This window comes from Lissotriton helveticus, chromosome 12 (assembly GCF_964261635.1).
Source record: "Lissotriton helveticus chromosome 12, aLisHel1.1, whole genome shotgun sequence".
Lineage (NCBI taxonomy): Eukaryota > Metazoa > Chordata > Amphibia > Caudata > Salamandridae > Lissotriton > Lissotriton helveticus.
The window spans coordinates 694639116-694662838 of NC_136073.1; the positions used below are offsets into that span (position 1 = coordinate 694639116).

Below are 23723 nucleotides of genomic sequence, written 5' to 3' on the forward strand. Positions count from 1 at the left end.
AGAAGAGCAAGATCACGAGAGAAAACGTATGAAAGACACGAAAATGAAAGTACTAGTTGCACAATCTGTTCCACAAGACAGTCAGAAGAGGGGTCCGAATCAAGCCAGTCATCCTGCAGCTCCCGTTAAAGGGAACTGCAATTATTGTAAACAGCCAGGTCATTTTATAAACGAGTGTGCAGTTCTGAAACACAACATAGCTACCGGTAAGACTAAAGAAAGACCACGTCCGCCTAGACAAGAACAAGTTTCACAGACTCCTCAGCCACAGAATGCACAACAGACAGTTACTGTACCGCAGCCCATCGCTGCAACACAGCATGTTACACAGCAGATGTATCAGTATGCACAGTCCGAGTATCCAGAGTATCAGCCATATTCATGAAACAGCCTAGAGAGGGAGGTAGGCTTGCCTCTCATCGAGATACCTGTAGATCAAGAAGGTCCCTATGTTCACAGTCAAGTACTAGGGAAAGACAGAAAGTTTCTGATTGATACAGGGGCAAGTAGGACCACTATAAGTCACGCCGAAGTTCCAGGGGCTCCACTCTCAGGCTCTAGAAATGTTTCCCTTGGATTTTCAGGAAAACCTATTGTAAATGAAATATCAAAGCCAGTTACCCTAGAAGTAGGTCCACTGTCCCGCACTACTGATCTGTTACTTACGAAGTCATGTCCAGAAAATCTGTTAGGCATTAAGACACTGAAAGAATTAGGTGCAGTTATATGCTGTTCCCCAGAGGGAATACGATTGTTCCTACGTGACTTCAAGGGTCACTATGTATTACGAGATTTTGATCCGAGATTGTCCAATGTCCCGCAGCATCTATGGGCACAAGGTCCAACTGATGTTGGTTATATGCAAATCACACCCCATCGTGTGACTCTCAAGCCAGGTGTAGTGTTACCACGAATCAGACAGTACAGATTGCCGCCTGAGGCTGTAGCAGCCTTATCCAAAATTATTAACGAGCTCATGGCTCAAGGAGTAGTTGTAGAAACTGACTCCAATGTATGTAATTCTCCGATCATTCCTGTCATGAAACGTACTGATCCAAATGCACCTCCAGTATATCGATTAGTGATTGACCTTCGAGAACTTAATAAATGTATTATTCCCCAGTACCCAGTTGTCCCAGATATCTCTTCCCTATTGACAGCCATTGATTCCGGAGCCACATTTTTTACAGTCATAGACCTCAAGAACGCGTTTTTCAGTGTCCCCATTCATCCAGACAGCCAGTTTCTTTTCGGATTTTGTTTAAATGGAAGGAGCTATATGTTCACACGCGCTCCTCAAGGTTTCACAGAAAGTCCAAGTATTTACAGTCAAGCACTCAAGAGACAACTAGACAACATTCACATGCCAACTGACACTGCCCTGCTCCAGTATGTCGATGATCTACTGATCACAGCCCGTTCTGAACGTGCTTGCGAGCAAGCCTCACTTACAGTCTTGTATTTCCTTGCCGAGATGGGGCACAAGGTGTCCCCTTCGAAGCTTCAATTCTGTGTCCAGCAAGTGATCTACTTAGGCCACTTGCTGTCCAAGTGGGGTAGGCAGTTGACACCAGACCGTATCCAGTTAATAGCGAGTCTTCCTCAGCCAAAGACCCTGAAGGAGGTACGTGCTTTTATTGGCCTCACTTCTTACTGCAGACAATGGATTCCTCAGTATGCATTTCTAGCCAAGCCACTGATACAGTTAACGACACAGGAGGCAGCCGTATCGACTGTTCTCCCTTGGACATCTGAACATACACTTGGTTTTAATGAATTAAAGAAAGCCCTATGCCAAGCTCCAGTTCTAGCTACACCGAACTACAGTAAGCCTTTTACACTTTTCGTCACTGAACGTGAAGGTACAGCATTATCTGTTCTCACACAAGATCAAGCAGGACAATACAAGCCCTGTGCTTATTTTTCGAGCACATTAGATCCTGTAGCCCAGGCTCTGCCTGCGTGCCTCAAGTCAGTTGCAGCCACAGCACTAGCTATCAGACAAAGTGATTCCATAGTCTTAGGACACTCCCTGACAGTACAAGTTCCACACTCCGTGGAAGTTCTTTTAAACCGAACACAAACTCAGCACTTGACAATTGCACGTTTAACAGGTTATGAATTGACACTGTTTCAGCCACACATAGAAATCAGACGCTGCAACGTCCTAAACCCTGCTACATTGTTACCATCAGTTACTTTGAATCCTGCCACACACGACTGTGTGGAAGTAGTTAACATCATGACAAAGCCAAGACAAGATCTGACAGATATTCCATTACCAGATCCCGACCTGACGCTTTATGTGGATGGTTCATGTATGAGAACAAGTACAGGAGAACTAGTAGCCGCGTATGCAGTGACTACTGACACTGAAGTTATAGAGACACACCGTATTGACACCCTGTCTGCTCAAGCAGCAGAGCTAGTTGCTCTGACACAAGCCTGCATACGTGCCAAGAACCTGAAAGTTAATGTTTACACAGATTCACGCTACGCATTTGGAGTCGTACACGACTTTGGAGTGCTCTGGCAGGAGAGAGGTTTCATGACTTCTCATGGAACCAAGATTCAGCATGGTCTCCTTATTCAAGCTCTGTTAGATGCCATACACTTACCGACATCCATTGCTATCATGAAGTGCAAAGCACATACGAAAGTTACTGACATTATTTCCCAGGGTAATGATCTAGCAGATCGCACAGCCAAGCTTACAGCACAGACACCAGACATTCCAGTTAATAAGACACCGACACACACTCCAGATCCGACTACATGTATGACAGTTAAGGACCCTACTCAAGATGTCATAGATATCCAGTTACATGCTACTCCCGATGAAATCAAGAAATGGTCCGAACAAGGAGGGGTCCAGACAGATCAGGGATGGTTAACGAAGGGTAAAGCCACATGGTTTCTCCCCGACTCCATGGTTCAAGTCATTATCAATACCGCACATAGTCCAGCACATTTAGGAGAAAAAGCTATGTTAGACAGTATCCAGAACATTTGGTTCAACAAGCATTTACGAGCTGCAGCCAAGCAGAAAGTCCGTACCTGTATGATATGTTGTCAGTTTAATCCAGGTAAAAGTGTCCCGGTGGAACAAGGTGGATTCCAGCCTCCTGACCACCCTTTTGAAGTCCTCCAGATGGATTACATTCAGATGGAGCGATGTCGAGGTTTCAAGTATGTCCTTGTAGTTGTATGCGCTTTGTCCAGGTGGACAGAAGCATATCCAGTTCCAGATTACACAGCCACGACTACTGCCAAGCAGTTGGTTCGTGAGTTCTTCCCCCGTTATGGACTCCCTAGGGTCGTGTATTCTGATAACGGCCAGCCATTCTCATCTGAGTTGATGAAACACGTTTCCCTGTTGTTAGGGTACCAGTGGAAGTTCCATTGTGTACGCCATCCTGAAGCAGCCGGTCTCGTAGAACGACATAATCAGACCCTGAAAATTCGAATTGCAAAGGTTTGTCAAGAGAAAGGTGTGGACTGGCTAATAGCTCTGCCAGTTGCCCTGTTCTACATGCGCATGGTCGCACATTCCAGATCAGGTCTGTCCCCGTACGAGGTCGTTTTCGGCCGCCCCCCTAACATGTGGGGTACACCTAGACCCCGAAGTATTACCGATGTTTCAAGTAATATGCTGACAGATTACCTAGCTTCCTTGATGTCTGCCCTCAACTCTTGTCGTTCACAGGTTGCCGCCGCATTTCCAGACAATACCGAGGTGGCACCGCATGAAATCGTTCCCGGATCCATGGTCCTAGTGCGAAATTTTGATCGCTCAAGTCCGCTGGAGCCTCGCTGGAAGGAGCCCCGACAGGTCCTCCTGGCCACCCGTACAGCCGTGAAGTTGGAGGGACGCAAAGGCTGGGTGCATCTTTCACACATCAAAAGATTTTATGGATTGAAGCCAGTCTCAAAGAACATTTCCCAGGATTTAAAGGACTGCCAAAGTACTATTCTTAAGGACTGTCCCGCAAAAGACAATGTTACTGCACCCTCCCTGTTAGAGACAACTCCGCAACAGGAGTATAAGCTCAAATTAAGGTCTAGTAAAATAAGTCAGCCAGTTTGATTGTCTAAGTCCTCCCCTAGGTGAAACGGTTAGACCGGTTTCTGACATGTATAAAATAGACCCCCATAGTGAGAGAGTTAGTCAAAACTCAATCCGATGTATCATTTTTCTAAGTTTCATATTATTTCTCAGCATTATGATTTCCTGCACCAGTTATGCATTTTATCTGTATTTTCCAGTTTCTCATGTAAATAAGTCTTCTAATGTTACAGTAGAGCACACGTTTAGTGATCTGCCTCCTCATGAACTCTCTTATCGCCTCGCTATGCGTAACAATTCTTTTATCCGCATGTTACATTATTCACACCAGACCAGCAATGTCACTAATTGTTGGGTGTGTGGTCGACTCCCCCCTTTCCAGACACTGAAGGGAGTTCTGCCACTCTTTCCTTATCCATTTTCACATAATGGTTCGTGTGGAGCATGGTCCACGTTAACGTCATCCTCAACAGATATGTCTTTTCTGAACAGTACATGTTTTCCAGACAAGCAAGGTCTTCCCCACAGAATAGGGTTAGATCTAGAAAATGAAGTTTACAACTTAGGTAATTATTCTTCGAATTTCATGGTCCTGAATGTTCAGTCTGATTCTACTCCAGACTTACCTGCTATTTCAGTACTACCAGTCAAAGGCGAATTATGTGTTAGAAATTATGGTTCCGTACATGTAGGACATAGTGATTGCACTACTATTATCAAATATAGTGACAGTGGGAAATCTATTTTCAAAGCTTCACGTCATTCTTATTTTATTTGTGGTCAAACCGCATATGTTCGTCTGCCCCTCGATTGGGAGGGAACCTGTTACATTGCCTTCCTACTGCCACCAGTTTTTCTAGCCCCACCTGATTATCATAGAAACACACATCTAGTACACATTAGACATAGAAGGGAGATCGAGTCCCCGATTGTCGATTATACTGAAACTGCTCTAGAACAGTATACAGATTTCAATAGAGGTTTCTTCTTCTTTATAGGACCTATCCAGAATAGTAAGCTAATCCGTAGGTTAACCAGAACCCTTGAAGCTGTAGTAAATGAGACTGCCTCTGCTCTAGGTAACTTAACCGAAGAGCAATCTGCTATGAGATTTGTCGTGCTCCAGAATTGTCTCGTCCTTGACGTCATACTGGCCGATAGGGGCGGGGCATGTAGAGTCATCGGATCTAGTTGCTGCATTTTCATTCCAAATAACGCGCCGTCTGTTTATTCAGCTATAACCAGACTCCATAAAATTGCCCATCTATTACACCAAGACCCAGGCACCTGGACATGGTCCGGTTGGTTCTGGAATATAATTTCCGCCTGGGGATGGAAAGTATTGTCCTTTCTAGGTATTGCAGTAGCGATCATATTCAGTTGCTGCCTCTGTATACAATGTGGCCCTGCGATTTGCGGCATTTGTGCTACCTCTTGTATTCCTAGTCCCAAGCCCCGTTCTAAAACCCGTTCCCAGAAAATTCGAGACGAGCAAATGATACTGTATGAAATGATAGATGGTATCATGAATATTGATGTTTCCTGATGGAAACGTAGTGACAAGGAGGGAATGTGGAAAAGTAAATTTTGCCATGTTCTGTGTCCCTACGTGTCATCCATCATATGTTATGTGCGCATGATTAATATGCATATGTATTCACCATGTTCGATTAAAGACGCAATTATAGCTGTGTCCATCTCTAGTATGCCAGCTTCCAGTTCTCGTGAATACTACGAATATCAGGCCTATTAAAAGTTACGTTGCCACGTTTCTCAGTGTGCACGTTATTCCATTATAAAGTCCCCGTTTCTAGGCCTCAAAAGGGCCCGGACACCAGATTCAGCTCCTGTCTCCTGAGCCTCGCTGAGGAGCGATGCAGCCCCCACCTGTATCCCTGACCCTTCACTCACTTCCTGCCTCGCAGTGCCTGGCCCAGCCTGGCTCTGCCTCTGAGTCTGCCAAGAGTATGTTATGATTCTAGTTATCAGTCCAGCCCTCCTTCTCTGCATTCCTAAGCTACTGAACCGCATCAATAGTTTCCGTCATTGTCTAGCCTTTACGTCTCCATGTTAGAGAAATACTGTATTAATGATCATTTAATATTCTTCATCACGCACTACATGTAGAATAATGCATGCTCCAGTCTTAGAATCAAGTTAGCCTTTCCCCTCCTGACTTCTAGTTTATATCAACATGTTCTCTAAACATCAGATACTAGATACTGCTTAGGTACATGTCGCCCCGACTCTCCAGACTTCAGTCTCTGCTCCTAGCACAGAGTTCGTAGCCCCCAGCTTCTCCTAGTAACACATCATTGCCAGATTGCGCGTACCATCAGGTTAGAGGTCCCGGCTCCTTAGGTAGCCCCCTCCATGTTTCCGCCCCATTCATGACATATTCTGTTACGTTTGCATCACATGTCTATGAATACGCCCTGTTACACCTACTTTCACCCTTATCTTTCGCGACTACTACTCGTCACACCCTTTGCTCCACCCACTGCTCCGCCTATCATATGTACTGTAATGTAACTGTTTTACTATATATACTGGTGTATTGTTATTAAATGCTAGCGCGCTCATCCCAGATCCAGCCCCGGCAGCTGCCGGGCCCTGCCATTCTATTCCTATGCAGGTTGTCCTGTTCCTGTCCTTTGTGCTGTAATAAACCTGCAAACTCCTACTACCTCGAATCTTGACTCTTATTTATTGAGCTATCTGTTATTCATTTATCCATTCAAAAATAGAGGTATTATTTATTTATTTACCACACTTCAGAGTTCTTTAAATCATTGACGGTCCCTTCAAATCTCCTCTGTGAGAAGAGTTCAGTCTCTTGCCTACTGAGTTTCTACCTCCCTTACAAATATTTCACAGTTGGGAGGAGATGACAAGGCCCTCTAGCATAATGAAATCCTTGTTTCTGCTCAGTTACAAACACCTCTAGATATGTTATATTAGTTCCTCGACTATTCTAAAGGAACCTCTATAAAGAAAAAACCATGACTGATAGGCTCACAGGCTGAACTTCTCTATCCATCATACGTAATTTCCCTTTAGTGAGAGACATATCTTTACAGAGACAACATGGGTGTTCTCTCGCCAGAGAAGGGCCGATGACGTAATAGCCATGGCAGCGATACTTGTATTTCACTTATAAATATCTCTCCAGTATTAGGTGAAAGACTGATTCAACAATAGTAAGGCACTCTGGTTCGCCTAGCCCCTCACTACAACACGTGACCCTACAAGTGATTGGATAACCTTAAACGTGTATGGATACATACATAAACCACCATTTCTTTTTTTTTTTTTTGGGGGGGGAGAGTTTAAAAGAAAGAAATGTTGAGACTACGAAGACATCTTTTCTGGCCCCAACACAATTCCTCGTCACCTCCCCTCAACTGAAGCAGTTCTCACTGCACAAGGAGAAGGGTCGGATAGTATGGCGCATACGAAGAACTACCCAGCCCTGTACCGCAAGTGCCATTGGTTTATAAATGGATGAAAAATTAGTCTTTAATGTAGTCATTTTAGAAAAAAAGGTGCAGCAAGCAGGCGCCCAGAAAAGAAAGAGAAGAAACACGAAATATGTTTTAGAACATCAGTACCTGATGAAGCTCTCCCAGTCATCCATTAAGAAGGACCAGCGATAGTGGACAGGCAGTGGACTGTAGTTGGTCATTTGGACGTGACGCACAACCTCCGTGTCATTCAGAATGCACCCAAAGTCTACCACAGTTGTCTGGAAATGGAGGTTAGGGAAATGCACCTCCCCTCGCAGGGCCACATAGTCCTTGTGTGGGTGTTCAGCATACTGAATAGTTAACACTTCTTCGGCCACGCGGCTCTGCAATTTATCAGCGAAAATGGGATCAAACTTGATGCTTAGCTCCCGCTCTGCACCGATGTCCAGAACAGCAGGCTGCACAGAAACAGAAACGCACCCACGTCAATTGAAATAAGCAGAGACAACGAGCGAGAGCGAACGAGACGAACAAACAGACAGCTTCACAGATAGTGTCTGGCACAGGTACACACAAAATAATGGATGGAAGCAACAGGGGCGATCAGTAAAAACAAAACAAAAAAACCCCCAGAAAGGCACACCAACATACACAGTCAGAGTTTAAATTAAAACAGCAAATTTCTAAATGTAAACAAAGATAGAATGAGAAGGGAAACAATAGAAAGCGGGGAAAGTGAGCAACAGAGTCAGAGAGGCCGCTGAAAAAGCATACATAAATCAATAGAAGGGGCTGAGGTAATTGCAGAGACACTGATGCACTGAGAATAACAAAAACACGCAAATAAATATTCCCACTTTAGCAGAAACAGGTCGTAATTCAAGACAGATATTCTTGCAGGGAATACAAATTATCTTTTTACTTCATAAAAAGTATTTTAGATCCAACGTTCAAAATTAAGAAACACACTTGTATCTCCAAATCAATTGCGGAGCATGGCTTGCAAATACAGCATTGCTGTTGTAAAGTCAAGTGCTCAATGTTTATATCTCCATCGAACAGTCTCCTTACGGTATAGCGGCCCCCATTTAGGTCCCACGTTTAGATTCAGTACTAAGGCTCATATGCGGACGGAGACTAAACACTGAATTAACCATAAAAAGAAAATAGTCTATGGTGCAAAGGGTACTTTCGTGCCAGTTTGGGCGTGGTATATGTCTACAGTTTGTGGTTCCACGGTTGCTTCTTCTGCCATTCCTCTAACGAACACTAACATTCCTGTTACCAGTTTTGTGAACTGTGTAAATTTGTTGTGTTATTTCCAACTACACCGACATCAAAATGGCGTTGATTTTTTTATCACAGAAAAGCAGTTAAAATATTCTTCCACTACTTTTTCTAATGTCTTCACCCCTGATCACTTATGTATTTTTTTATGTCAACGATAATTGTAACGTGGGGGGCACTTGGTGTTATCGTTAATTACTTTTTTACTTGTATATGTTTCTCTACTTCTTTTGAATGCTTTTTGAATGTTTGTTTCTTTTACATGTTCTTTTAATTATGCATTTTTAACCTATCAGTCAGTGGGGAATTACATTATCTGAGTGTTTGATGGCTGCTCTGATCAAGCTCTCTTACTTTCACCCTACTCAACTTTAATGTGCATTAGCGATGGTACCATGGCCTATCAACTTTATAACATTATCCTCTTCACAGTCAGTTTAAACTGTTAACTTGTTTGTGACATCCAGATGTGATCATATCCTAATGAACATTTCTCTTGTTCCTCAATAGTTTCTCAAGGGCAAGCACTTCGTGCAGATCCTTTCATTTACTCATTTAAGATCTTTTAATATCACTCTAACTGTGAATTATTAACTGCCTTTTCCAATAAGTCTATATGTGCCAGTACCAATGAGATTTTAATTAATTATTATTTTTTTTGTTGAGTTTTATATAGCGCGAACTAGACCCGAAGATATCAGGTACCAGAGCGCTTTACATGAGCACAAGTTTCGTTACAGATGGTCCCATTCGTTTTTGTTAGGCACAAGGAGATTAAGTGATTTGCCCATAATCACAGGATGTTGAACGTTGTTGCTCAGTGGCGTAACGAAACTTGAGAGGGCCCCTGCAAACTACATGGAGGGGGCACCCCTCCCATCCTCCGTGCCAGTCTAGAGATCTCAGGCCAGCGACCAACCATACTGCAGGGGATGCCGGCCTATTGTTACGCCACTGTCACCAATACAGCCGTTATAAGTAACACTGGATGGTGGAGTTCAAGGTTGGGCTTAGTCTGCCAGCAGGTTATCATAGGTGGTGGTCCATTTATTACAGCGTCCCTGCCATGAGAACGCCGGGGAAGTTTGCCCAATTTTAGGTGGGTTTCCTGATGCAGACTCCTGTCATGATATTCAACATCGGGCCCACTCACCGTTCAATTTTGACAAAAGTGCATCCACTGCTCCTTCTCGTTTCCGTTTTAAAACATTAGACAATGCGACAATGCAGTATTTCAAAAGCAGATGTAACTACAAAGAGCACATTTTGAGAATACATTTTTATTAGTAGACAATAGCAATCTTAAGCGGCATTGCATAGCTTCATACACACTGTGTCCCCAATTCCATCACAGTCTCTCTCTCTCTCTCTCTGTCAGTCAGTCTCTCTCAGTCAGTCAGTCGGTCGGTCTCTCTCTCACTGTCAGTCTCTCTCTCTCTCTCTCTCTCTCTCTGTCAGCCAGTCAGTCGGTCTCTCTCTCACTGTCAGTCTCTCTATCTCTCTTTCTGTCAGTCTGTCAGTCAGTCTCTCTCTCTCAGTCAGTCAGTCTCTGTCTCTCTGAGTCAGTTTCTCAGCCAGTCAGTCTCTGAGTCAGTCAGTATTCAGTCTCTGAGTCAGTCAGTCTCTACTCTCTCTCCACTCTCTCTCTCTCCATTCTCTCTCTCAACTCTGCCCACTCTATCACCACTGTCTCTCTCTCCACTGTCTCTCTCTCCACTGTCTCTCTCTCCACTCCCTCCACTCTCTATCCACTGTCTCCCTCCACTCTCGCTCTACTCTCTCCTCTCTCTCTCTCTCTCCACTCTCACTCTACTCTCACTCCCCACTCTCACTCTCTCTCTACTCTCACTCTCCACTCTCTCTCTCTCCACTCTCTCTCTCTCCACTCTCTCTCTCTCCACTCTCTCTCTCTCCACTCTCTCTCTCTCTCCACTCTCTCTCCACTCTCTCTCCACTCTCTCTCCACTCTCTCTCTCCACTGTCTCTCTCCACTGTCTCTCTCGCTCACTGTCTCTCCACTGTCTATCTCCACTCTCTCTCTACTCTCTTTCCACTCTCTCTCTCTCCACTGTCTCTCTCCACTGTCTCTAATCTCTCTCTCTCACTCCGCTCTCTCTCCTCTCTCTCTCTCCACTGTCTCTCTCTACTCTCTCTCCACTCTCTCTCCACTGTCTCTCTCTCTACTCTCTCTCTACTCTCTCTCTCTCTCCACTCTCTCTCTCTCTCCACTCTCTCCACTCTCTCCCTCCACTCTCTCTCCACTCTCTCTCTCCACTGTCTCTAATCTCTCTCTCTCGCTCCACTCTCTCTCCTCTCTCTCTCTCTCTCCACTGTCTCTCTCTACTCTCTCTCCACTCTCTCTCCACTGTCTCTCTTCACACTCTCTCCCCTCTCTCTCTCCGCTCTCTCTCTCCGCTCTCTCTCTCCGCTCTCTCTCTCCACCCTCTCTCTCTCCACTCTCTCTCTCCACCCTCCCTCTCTCTCTCCACCCTCTCTCTCTCCACCCTCTCTCTCTCCACCCTCTCTCTCTCCACCCTCTCTCTCTACTCTCTCTCTCCACTCTCTCCACCCTCCATCCCCCTTGCACCCTTCTCCCCTCCCCTTGCACCCTTTTCTACCTTGCACCGTTCTCCTCTCTGCCTTGCACCCTTCTCCCCTCTGCCTTGCACCCTTCTCCCCTCTGCCTTGCACCCTTCTCTCCTCTGCCTTGCACCCTTCTCCCCCTCCGCCTTGCACCCTTTTCTACCTTGCACCCTTCTCCTCTCTGCCTTGCACCCTTCTCCTCTCTGCCTTGCACCCTTCTCCCCTCTGCCTTGCACCCTTCTCCCCTCTGCCTTGCACCCTTCTCCCCTCCGCCTTGCACCCTTCTCCTCTCTGCCTGGCACCCTTCTCCCCTATGCCTGGCACCCTTCTCCCCTCCCCCTTGCACTCTTCTCCCTTCCCCCTTGCACTCTTCTCCCCTCTGCCTTGCACCCTTCTCCTCTCTACCTTGCACCCTTCTCCCCTCTGCCTTGAACCCTTCTCCTCTCTACCTTGCAACCTTCTCCTCTCTGCCTTGCACCCTTCTCCTCTCTGCCTTGCACCCTTCTCCCCTCTGCCTTGCACCCTTCTCCCCTCTGCCTTGCACCCTTCTCCCCTCTGCCTTGCACCCTTCTCCCCTCTGCCTTGCACCCGTCTCCCCCTGCGCCTTGCACCCTTCTCTACCTTGCACCCTTCTCTACCTTGCACCCTTCTCCCCTCCGCCTTGCACCCTTCTCCTCTCTACCTTGCGCCCTTCTCCCCTCTGCCTTGCGCCCTTCTCCCCTCTGCCTTGCGCCCTTCTCCCCTACGCCTTGCACCCTTCTCCTCTCTACCTTGCACCCTTCTCCCCTCTGCCTTGCACCCTTCTCCACTCTGCCTTGCGCCCTTCTCTCCTCTGCCTTGCACCCTTCTCTCCTCTGCCTTGCACCCTTCTCTCCTCTGCCTTGCACCCTTCTCCCCTCTGCCTTGCACCCTTCTCCTCTCTGCCTTGCACCCTTCTCCTCTCTGCCTTGCACCCTTCTCTCCTGAATTGCACCCTTCTCTCCTCTGACTTGCACCCTTCCCCCCTCTGCCTTGTACCCTTCTTCCCCTCCGCCTTGCACCCATCACTACCTTGCACCCTTCTCCCCTCCGCCTTGCACCCTTCTCCTCTCTACCTTGCGCCCTTCTCCCCTCTGCCTTGCGCCCTTCTCCCCTCTGCCTTGCGCCCTTCTCCCCTACGCCTTGCGCCCTTCTCCTCTCTACCTTGCACCCTTCTCCCCTCTGCCTTGCACCCTTCTCCACTCTGCCTTGCGCCCTTCTCTCCTCTGCCTTGCGCCCTTCTCTCCTCTGCCTTGCACCCTTCTCTCCTCTGCCTTGCACCCTTCTCTCCTCTGCCTTGCACCCTTCTCCCCTCTGCCTTGCACCCTTCTCCCCTCTGCCTTGCACCCTTCTCCCCTCTGCCTTGCACCCTTCTCCCCCTCCACCTTGCACCCTTCTCCCATCCGCCTTGCACCCTTCTCCCCTGCGCCCTTCTCCCCTCTGCCTTGCGCCCTTCTCCCCTCTGCCTTGCGCCCTCCTCCCCTCTGCCTTGCGCCTTTCTCCCCTCTGCCTTGCGCCCTTCTCCCCTCTGCCTTGCGCCCTTCTCCCCTCTGCCTTGCGCCCTTCTCCCCTCTGCCTTGCGCCCTTCTCCCCTCTGCCTTGTGCCCTTCTCCCCTCTGCCTTGCACCCTTCTCCTCTCTGCCTTGCACCCTTCTCCCATCTGCCTTGCACCCTTCTCCCATCTGCCTTGCACCCTTCTCCCCTCCCCCTTGCACCCTTCTCCCCTCTGCCTTGCACCCTTCTCCCCTCTGCCTTGCCCCCTTCTCCACTCCGCCTTGCACCCTTCTCCCCTCCGCCTTGCACCCTTCTCCCCTCTGCCTTGCACCCTTCTCCCCTCTGCCTTGCACCCTTCTCCCCTCTGCCTTGCACCCTTCTCCCCTCTGCCTTGCACCCTTCTCCCCTCTGCCTTGCACCCTTCTCCCCTCTGCCTTGCACCCTTCTCCCCTCTGCCTTGCACCTTCTCCCCTTCTCCCCTGCACTCTTCTCCCCTCTGCCTTGCACCCTTCTCCCCTCTGCCTTGCACCCTTCTCCCCTCTGCCTTCCACCCTTCTCCCCTCCGTCTTGCACCCTTCTCCCCTCCGTCTTGCACCCTTCTTCTCTCTACCTGGCACCCTTCTCCCATCTGCCTTGCACCCTTCTCCCCTCCACCTTGCACCCTTCTCCTCTCTGCCTTGCACCCTTCTCCTCTCTACCTTGCACCCTTCTCCACTCTGCCTTGCACCCTTCTCGGCCCCCCTTGTCCCCCCCCCCGCGGACTCCCACATGGTGCATTCTAACAAGAGTGCTTACCTGAGGGCACCATTTTGCTGCCTCATCCATTCTCATATGAGCTTTGCCCTGGAGAATGCCGACTCTGAGGGCCCCCACTCCCACCCTTGTCAGGGTCCTGAGCAGTGCTCTGTGCTTCCTCCTGCTCTCTGGGCCCCTCCACCCCATCCTCTTTCTGGGCCTCGCTCGCTCTGACTGAAGAGAAACATTGCAACTTGTTACATTGTTTCTCTTCAGTCAGCGGGAGGGGCTCACAGCAGGCTGCAGACAGCCTGCTTTAGAGGGAGAGAGGCTTGCTTTAGCGCAAGCCTCTCTCACAGCTCTCAGAGGAGATGATGGGGCCCCCTTCATTTCCTGAAGAGAGTGGGGCCCCCGCTCCGCGGGTGCTGCGGGGGCGTTTGTTATGCCCCTGTTGTTGCTGAGACTCAAACTCGGTTCCCCTGCTTCGAGGTCAACAGCTCTAGCCGTAAAGGCTACATACTCTCTTCCTATCTTCATCTTTCAATTTACTTATTCCATTAAAACATTTTCAAGCTAAAGTGAAGTCCATTGTGCACAGTATTCATTCATGCTAGGGAAGAACAAGTTACTTACCTTCGGTAAGGAAAGGTTTCTTACTTGTAATTTATTGTCCCTTCATTGGAATCTCCATTCAAATCATAAGCGCTGAATAGTCCAGCCCATGTGCGGGATCCCAGAGCACTTCTTCCAAAAGATAGTATACTGTATTCCATTTTCACTTTACTTTAGCAAAGCCAGATCTTCTTATATGACATTAAACAATTTAGCAGCCTATAATACAGGCTATATTGGTCAATTCTATTAATTTACTTTAAAAACTGAAAATATGTTGAAAAAAACAGAAAAGTTACCAAAAAAAGTAGATGACTTTGAAAAATCTCATATCCAAACATTTATAAAGGAACCGAAGGGAAGGGAACCAGGGCAATGAAGCCTTATAGGCTGAAGTTAAGCTAGGTGTAAAATTGACACTGCAACTTTTAGATCTCCAAGCTCTTGAGGGTTCCATCACGCTTCACGTTTCTTGCCTTGAACTGCGCCCTCAGAGCAGCAGATGGCATGGCGGACACTGGAAAGCCAAATTTACTAGTCTACCTCCAGAACTGGAAAATTTGGGGGAAAGTTATTCATTCCTCAATATTTTTAGGAACAGTTGTAAAGTAGTAATTTTGAATTGCAGAAAGTACTGCTCAGAGGTCGCAGCTCAGGGCAAAAAACTAGGAATTACTGTCTTGTAGGTAGCAGTTACCTCAGTTGGTCTTTACAACAGAAGTCAAGAATAACATTAGCTGGAGAACATTAATCATCCTTATCCTTTCCACCGGGGAGGAATGAGGGTTGATTATGATTTGAATGGAGATTCCCCCGAAAGTAGAAGTAGGATTAAAGTTTAGAAACTTTCCTTCTCAACTGATATTCATAAACATTAACCAGAATAGCAGGCCCATTCACAATAACTGCGGCAGAAGTGAACAAAGATAAATAAATGAAGAAAACTAAGCTAAAATTTCTCAAGGCGGCCTGGCATACATAGACATCTTTCCTAGAATCTTAATCAAGACAAATGTGTCTTGTAAATGTTTGAAAAACGTGCAATGCAGTTAAGGTACCCTTAGCTCAGATAGAGGAAGCTTTTGACTTGCCAGGTAGAGTTGTAGTTGCTTTTTGGTAGCATACCAGAATGCAAGAAACTATTCATCTGGACAGTGATTGATTGGATGTAACTAATTCTGTGAGTAATGGACTATACTGTACAACTATCTAAACATTCTTTCAATGTTAGTCTTAACAAGACTGAATTTTAGAACTCTCCTAACAGCAAGTGGGTTAAGAGAACTTTCTTCTGCAGAATCAGGCTTCTGAAAGAATGATGGTAAGGTAATGCTCTGATTCAGATAGTAGTCTGAAACTACCTTGAGCAGAAATTTCAGATCTGTTCCGATATGACCACCTTGCTGTTATGGAAAACTGCATATGGTTTCTGGGAACATGGTGCGTGTATCTTGCTGACCATGCATTCAGATGTTCAATTCACAAGGAAAGTGGATTTCCATTAAAGGATTGGCAAGGAAGCTTTTCAAATTGGTTTGAATAGTGAATCCATGAAACGTGAGAGGACAATAATCAAGACGGTCTCCATATAAGGGGAAAGATTTCTCTAATGTCTTTAAGCACAGAAATCTTAAAAAAAGAGGTTTATGAAAGACAGTTATAGTGGGCAGTAATCGCTGGCAGCTGAACCTTATTGGAAGGAAATTTTAAGCCTGCTCTGGTCAAATGAAGATACGGTAGAAGAGCCTCTTCTTGACACGTAGTAGGATTAGAGTTGTTTCAAGAAAACCTGACCTCTTCCACTTTAACGAGTAAGAATCTTCTATAGATGTTTGTTAAGCTCCTTTGAAAATGACCATACATTCTTGCGGGGGGGGGGGGAGGGTGAGGTGGGGGGTTCAACTGTCCATATTTAATGAGTTCAGGAGCCAGGTTGCAATACTCAATGATGGCAGATTGGCATGAAATATCCGCACCGCAAATTTTATTGAAAGATCTGCTCTGCATGACAGTCTCCTGTTTGGTCATTCTGACAGGTAAAGCAGGGTCTGTGATACACCATGGACAGGGGCCCTATGGTGGTATTAGAATCAATCTTTCTGGGCCTTGAGTAACTCCATTTGCTGACTACTGTTGGCAATTAGTGAAAAAGCTTGAAGCAATCTGATGGACAAGTCGATTCATAAGACATTCCGATTCGATCCTGGCTGGCAAATATGACAAGGCAAAGCCTAAGCTTTTTCTTTTTTAGTTCTACACACTTGAAGAAACATTTAATTGAGGAAAATACTAATTGCAGAAGACACTGTGAAGAACAGAATAGTTTAGTACCCACTAGTGGGTTTCCTGTATGAATCTGCTCAGAGAGTTTCAAGTGAGCACTCTGGACTCCTGGAACATGAACTGCATTAATGATCAAGTTCCTACCTATCAGCTACTTCTAGATGGTTTAAGCTTCAGTGGACAAGGCCCTGAACCTTGTTCTGGTAATGCATTGTTGTATTGTCCAGCTGAACAAGAAGGGATTCTACTTGAAAGAGGAGAGGAAAGCTTTCAAAACCAGGTGCATGACCCTTACTTCCAGCAGACTGATGTGATACAACATTTCCTTTGAGGATCATGTTCCTTGGACCTGCAGCGGATTCATATGAGTACCCCATTTTGAGAGGGAAGCTATGGTCACTATTATTTAAGTTAAGTCTTAAGGGAAGTTCTTTCCACACAGATAGTTCTCCAGATGATACCATCACCCAAGGGATTGGGCTGCATGGAGACACAGGATGATTTTGTCTTACCATTCTCATGAAAACTGACACCACTGGTCTTTCAGCCATTGTTGCAGAGGTGCCATACTAAAGCAGGCATTTAAACAAAGGGAGATGCAGGACACAATTGAGCACAAGACATTACTTGTCTCGCTGTCTGAGTCATCTTCAGAGGATTCCGACATTTCAGATGGACAGGTAACAGTATCTCCTAGAAACGATAAGCTTTTGTTTTAAAGTGTCCGGTACCACTCCCAGATAATGAAGTGACTGTACTTGGGTTGATGTTGATTTCTCCTCTTTGACGTGCAGTCCTATTGTGGTTGAAAGTAGATAGTGCTAACTGGAAATACTGATGAACTTACTTACTTACTTAGATGTTGGAGTCTTGATTAGCCACTACTAGATGAAGAGCTTCTGTTTCCTGAATGACCTGCAACAACAGTCATGCACTGTAAGATGGGACTATATGCAGACCAAAAGCTGAACGGAAGAGCCTTGTACTGATAGTGATAGTTTCTGACCACAAACCTAGGAACTTCCCATGTTTCTTGGTAATGGGAAAGTGAACGTATACATCCTGAAGATATATGAAGCAGAGCCAATGTCCCTGATGGTGATGCAGGTAGATTTGATTAAGTGATAACTTTCTGTATCCATTTGCTTGCTACTTTTAAGTTCAAAATAATTTCTGGAATCAGTTCTTTGGCCCGTTATTTTTTATAAGAAATTGTCAGGAACAAATTCCCAACTCCTTTTCAGGAAACTGGTACTTTCTCCACTGCATCTTTCTGCAATAGGACGTTTACTTCTTTGTGAAGCATCTGAAGATGCTGTGAGGATGACTTCTTGTGTGGTATTACTGCAGGAGGATGTTTGAATCTGAGACAGAAGCCATTCTGAACAATTTCAGCACCCACATGTCTTTGTGATGGAACTCCATTCACCCAAGTAGTGTGGAATGCTTTGCCCCATTAGAGTGGGTAACAGAAAAAGGCAAAGTGGATAGTCACTGCTTTGTCCCTGCAGAAGGTTTACCTCCAGCTGCAGCTGACAGACAAAATGCTTCATCTTTGAATTGGGGCCATTGATGCTGAAACAGTCCTTGATGGTCTTGTTGTTGCCCTTAAGACCATTGAGGGGTTTAAACCCTCTGAAGGTAATAATGTTGAATGTAGGACAAGCATAAATGTTTCGTTTGTTCTTTTCCCTCCTTTTCCGGCCTTTAAACTTTTCATCTCAGATTTCATTCAGACCATTTCATCATTTCTGTAGCTGCCAAATAAGGGGTTGCCAGAGAAGGATACATTTCAAATTCTAAGTTGAGCCTCTGGTTTGAGACCCGTTAGCCTCAACCATGAGGAGTATCTTAATGCAAGACTAGGACAGTGTCCATTAGCAGCTAGTACAGGTGTGTCAGCTGCAGGACTGATGATATAATGCATTCATTTAAAACCTCCATCAAGTCTTCTTGGCTGTCCCTTGGAATATGTCACCAAATTGTTGGAGGAGAGTCCCACAGTCATTTATTCTCCCTGCCTAAAAGGGCCTTGGCACTTGCCATCTTCATGCTGGTAGTCATAGTGCTGCACATCTTTCTCCCCACAGAGAACATTTTCTGGCTCTCTTTTTCTGGTAGAACAGTGAACAAAGAAGCAGTGTTATGAGATTTTTTAGCCACCAAAACTATTACTGAACCAGGTGGAGTTTCCATTCATAAAACACAGGATTCTTACCAGGTGGTCTGTATTTTTTCTGCAGCCTGGAATGAGCTGCTTTTGCTGAGGCTAGTGTCCAAAATAACTCCATAGCTGGTTCCAAGATGCATGAAATGAAATGAAATACCAGTATTTGTAAAGCGCACAGCTACCTCCGAAGTGGTGTCCCGGTGCTGGGGGCCCTCGGGAAGATTAAGCAAGCTATTGCCCAGAGTCACATGGTGCTGGGCTGATCTGCCGCCGGTGCTGGGGATCGAACCGTGAGCCCCAGATTCCAGCGTCAGTCACCCTGGCCGCTGCGCCACACCTCTTCCACAAGACATGGACCCTGATGAAGTATAAGTCTAGTGGATGATTTCTGGTGAAGTAGATCAAATCCCACTGAAGTGGATGCTGATGGTCTCAGCAGAGGAACATTTAACTAATTTGCACTCTGATGAAAGTGTTGATATCACTAGCAGAAAGAGTAAAGTAGGAGAAGAGTCTGTCAGAGTTTGGGAATACCACCGCAACCCAGAAGATGTTGAAGACCTTGAGTAAGGTGACAGTTCTCTAGAACACATTTGTCTAGAAGAATGTATGGAAGAGTAGGTATGTCTGGAATGATGCTGTGACTTTGATCTTGTTCTTGATCTGCAATGAGGTGCTGCCACAGGTACTGTTCTGGAGTCCCCGGTGTAGTGGTTGCAAAAGTCTAGATGGATCCGTAGTTGCAGTTGGATGCTGTGGAGGAGATCAAGGAGAGGTAGCAGAGGAGGAAGAGGAGGCACTGGAAGCTATAGAGAAGGTTGCAGTTGCAGAGGTTGAGACTCTGGTATAAACCCTGGAGAAGATCGCTTGGATGGTAAGTACACCCTAGAGTGATCCAAATCGGAGGATGGCAGTACCCTTCTTGACTTCATTTTTCTGAACCACTCAGAGGACTTCTTAATGAAAAAAGAAGATTCAGTGTGCCTCAACATCATTAAATACGTTGGTCTCATTGGCTCTCTCAACATTAAACGTCTGGACATAGATATCGACTAAGCCCTCAAAGGTTAACATATCACAGCTAAACCCGTATCGACGGTTAGGACCTCTATGTTGACTGGGAGACTCATCATTTTCCATGACAATATTTCCTTTTGGATCTCCCTCTGGGGGACTCCTCAGAGATGGAAAACAGAATACGAGGAGAGTGATGGCCCTCTACTCACTTCTCAGACCTCCCAGATCTGCCCAACAGAACTCTTGCTGTCTGCGCTGTACCTCCTTTCCATAAAGGCAAATCTTCTCCCTCTCCTTCAGGGTGCACCTGGAGAAAGCCCTGCAAGGCTTGCATGTGTTCAGGATAATTGGAATCTGGAAGTAAAAGTAGACACGGATCATGAGGATCTGTTCAGCCTTTTTGTTCCGCAGGCAGGACACTTCGCAAAAAGAGATGCCATTGTAAGGAAGACAAAAATATTTTTTGTCAGAAAATGACAATCTGTCTGGAAGTCAAAAGGGGTCAAGTGAAGTTGTTTTACTGAAGATTTGTAAAGATTTGTTAAGGGAAAAAAAGCCAAAGAAAGGCTGAGCTCAGTACTCCAAGATCCTGTCACAGGGAGCTGGAAAAAAGGACGAAGACAGCGGTCACCTACAGGGCATGGTGGGACAGTGGAGGACTTGGACCCCTTAAAGCACAGTGTAAGTTTACAACCTAGTATATCAGCAGCCTATATGGCTACTTTGCCTAGGTCAGTTTCCCTTCATTTCCATTAAAAAGGTTGTTGAATGAGTTTGCTTTCCCAAAGTCAACTAGTTTCCTACTGACTTCCTTTTCTTGAATCAATTTTTATTCTTAAAATGAATTAATGGAACTGCCAAATATTAATGTGTTTTATAAGTTGCTAAATTGCTTAATTTCACATTAGAAGATTTGTCCTTCCTGACGAAGGTGAAAATTGAACATGATTACTCCAGCAAAACGCTCTTTTGTGAGGTTTTTGGGCATTGTGCTAAGTTTGTTTTACTGTAGATATATTTGCAGTTTCACAGCACACATTGTTGATGAAAGTGTAGGTTGATTTCCTTGCAGACATAGCTTGTTGGTTACTTTTCAAGTATGCCAGCATTTGTAGGTCTTGGTATATTTCGATGGGCAAACTAATTTGTTTAAGTGGCGCTACAATAGACGTTGTAGCGCCACTTATACAGGATGGTTCAGGCATGATATACATATATATGGAAATAGGTAGGATGAAAAGCGTAACATTTCCAAATGCAGCTGAGCTCGCTTCGAAACCGGTTCGAAGGAGGGTTTTCCAAACCTTAGACTGTAATACAAAAAGCACTTTCTTAAAACCACACTGCAGCAACTTTCACACAAAGTGCTACCTATGTCTGTGCAATGAGAAAAAGAGAAGTCTGATAGGCTTACATTTTAAGTAAAAAAAGTGTTCTGTCCCCTTTAAGGCTCCAAGGGCTTACATGTACCATGATGCCTTGTAATAGCAGTTGTCTCCCAGAGCCAGTTCATTTTGGAGCGATAGGTGAGGTTTACTAAAGCTTGTAATGTTTGTATCCAAATGATGAAGCCAGTGAGGAGACAGGGGTGTCAATGACCTCATTGAAGATGCCTGAAGGCATCCATCTGACGCCTACAAGTAGTCCAGAACTCTGCAGCCAGACTCTTATATCACCTCACAGAACATGACTCTGCACCAAACCTCCTCCGTGACCTTCATTGGCTTGCTGTGGAAGAACAATTGTTACTTACCTGTAAACAGGTGGTTCTCCAGTATTGTTTTTTTTATAGATTCACATGCTTGAATATTCCCAATCGTCGAAGTGGGAGCCCCACGATAAATAAAATAGCAATAAAATCCCAATAAAAAACACATAAATACACATTAGAAATAGTTGCAAATACCAGGTCATAATTTCCACATAGGAATACATGGCAAGTGAGAAAACATTTGCAACATATCCCTGTCATTATGTTAGTCCAAACTACAGCCAATCAGGCGCAAGCACCCCTCCAGAACCTTCTCCTCAGAGGCTCAGGCCCTCAGATTTTCATAGCACAAGAGTGACAAAAGAGACTAGGAGGAGAAGCGCGCCTCTGAGGGGAGGCGGGCAGGTCGCACTAAAAATCTATGAAAGACACCAATACTGGAGAACCACCTGTTTACAGGTAAGTAACAATTGTTCTTCTCCAGTATTACGGTGTCTTTCATAGATTCACATGCTTGAATAGAATAGTGAGCAGTAATAGCTGGCAGCAAGAGCAAAATCACTAATGCATAGGTATGAAGATGCACCAATAGCATAGTATAGCCAGGAGGAATGATAATAATAATAACAACCATATCATTACACAACCATATAGGTGGAGGGTAGAAAGCAGAGGCTCACCTTAGTTAAAAAGATTGTGAAGCACTGCTTGTCCCACTGCCGTATCGGCTTCGTTGATCGTTTCAAGGCAATAATGTCTCGTGAAAGTGTGCCTGCTGGACCACGTAGCTGCTCGGCAAATTTGATGAATCGGCACACCAGCAAACAGGGCAGTAGAGGATGACATAGCCCTGGTAGAATGAGCTCTCACTGAGGATTGAAGAGGCTTGCCAGCCTTCTGGTGACAAAAGGAAATTGCTGAAGAGATCCAACGTGCAATAGTTTGCTTGGTGACAGAACGCCCCTTGCACATGCGTCCGTAGGCTACGAACAGCTGATCAGATTTGCGAAAGGGTGCCGTCCTATCGATGTAAAATTTAAGGCAGCACTTAACATCCAGAGAATGTAAACGCTGCTCCGCTGGAGATTGAGGGTTTGGTAAGAAAGTCTTTAAGAGAACAGGCTCATTGAGGTGAAAGTCAGTAGGCACCTTAGGCATGTAAGCCAGGTTTGTGCGAAGCACCACACAGTCCGATTTGAACTGGAGAAAAGGAGGCTTAATGGTAAAGGCGTGAACATAACTCACGCGACGTGAAGTGGTTAAAGCAAGGAGAAGGGCCACTTTCCAAGTTAAACATTTCAAATCCACCTTGTGAATAGGCTCGAATGGTGCCTTCATTAATTGTGTCAAAACAATGTTGAGATGCCAGGTTGGAGGAGGACGCCTAATGGGCGGGAACTTCCTGAAAAGTCCTTTAAAGAACTGACGAATGATCCTGGAAGAGCAGAGAGAGGAGGAGCCATCCTGCCGGAAGCGAGAAATCGCCGCCAAGAAAACTTTCAAAGTGCAGTGGGAGAGCCCTGACTGTACCAGCTCTAGAAAGAACAGAAGAAGCTGAGCTGGAGTAGAATGAACAGGATGAATGTTGGCAGCCACGCACCAGTGACAGAACCTTTTCCACTTGAGTTTATAAGTCTTTATTGTAGATGGAGCTCTGGCATTGGCAAGAATGTCTCTGCATGCTGCCGGGATGTTCAAATGATCAAATTCAAGGTGCTCAGGTTCCAGGCTGATAATCTGAGAGAGGAGGGATCCGGATGACAGATCAGGCCCTCGTCCATCGTGAGGAGGTCCGCTCAAGGATGAAGGAGAATGGGTTCGCACTGAGAAAGAAGCAGCAGTTCCGAGAACCACGCTTGTCGAGGCCATCTGGGAGCGATCAAGAGAATGTGGCACGGCTGTCTCCGCATCTTCCACAATACGCTTGTCGAGGCCATCTGGGAGCGATCAAGAGAATGTGGCACGGCTGTCTCCGTATCTTCCACAATACTCAAGGAACCAGTGGAATCAGCGGAAAGGCGTAGGCGAATAGACCGCACCAATCCATCAAAAGGGCATTTCCGGACGATTCTGGATGGGGAAGCCAACCTGCAAAGGATGGGCATTTCCGGTTCGCCGGGCTCGCAAAGAGATCTATGCTCGGATGACCCCAACGCCTAAAGATGAAGTCCAGAGTCGGCTGATGTAGCTCCCACTCGTGCATCGAGGATGCGGACCTGCTGAGGGCATCCGCTGGGATGTTCGAGATGCCTGGTAGATGAACTGCCGTCAGGGTAACGT

The 23723-nt window shown here is 46.0% G+C and overlaps 1 protein-coding gene across 2 annotated transcripts in view; it reads right to left on the bottom strand.

Moving 5' to 3' along the window:
- HYDIN (HYDIN axonemal central pair apparatus protein) overlaps positions 1 to 23723 on the bottom strand; it is a 3619565-nt gene that overhangs the window by 2568384 nt on the left and 1027458 nt on the right. For both annotated transcript variants that reach the window (XM_078670948.1, XM_078670947.1), the window contains exon 23: positions 7678 to 7991. In XM_078670948.1, coding sequence (XP_078527074.1) covers positions 7678 to 7991 — 314 coding nt within the window. The remainder of the gene's footprint in view (positions 1 to 7677; positions 7992 to 23723) is intronic.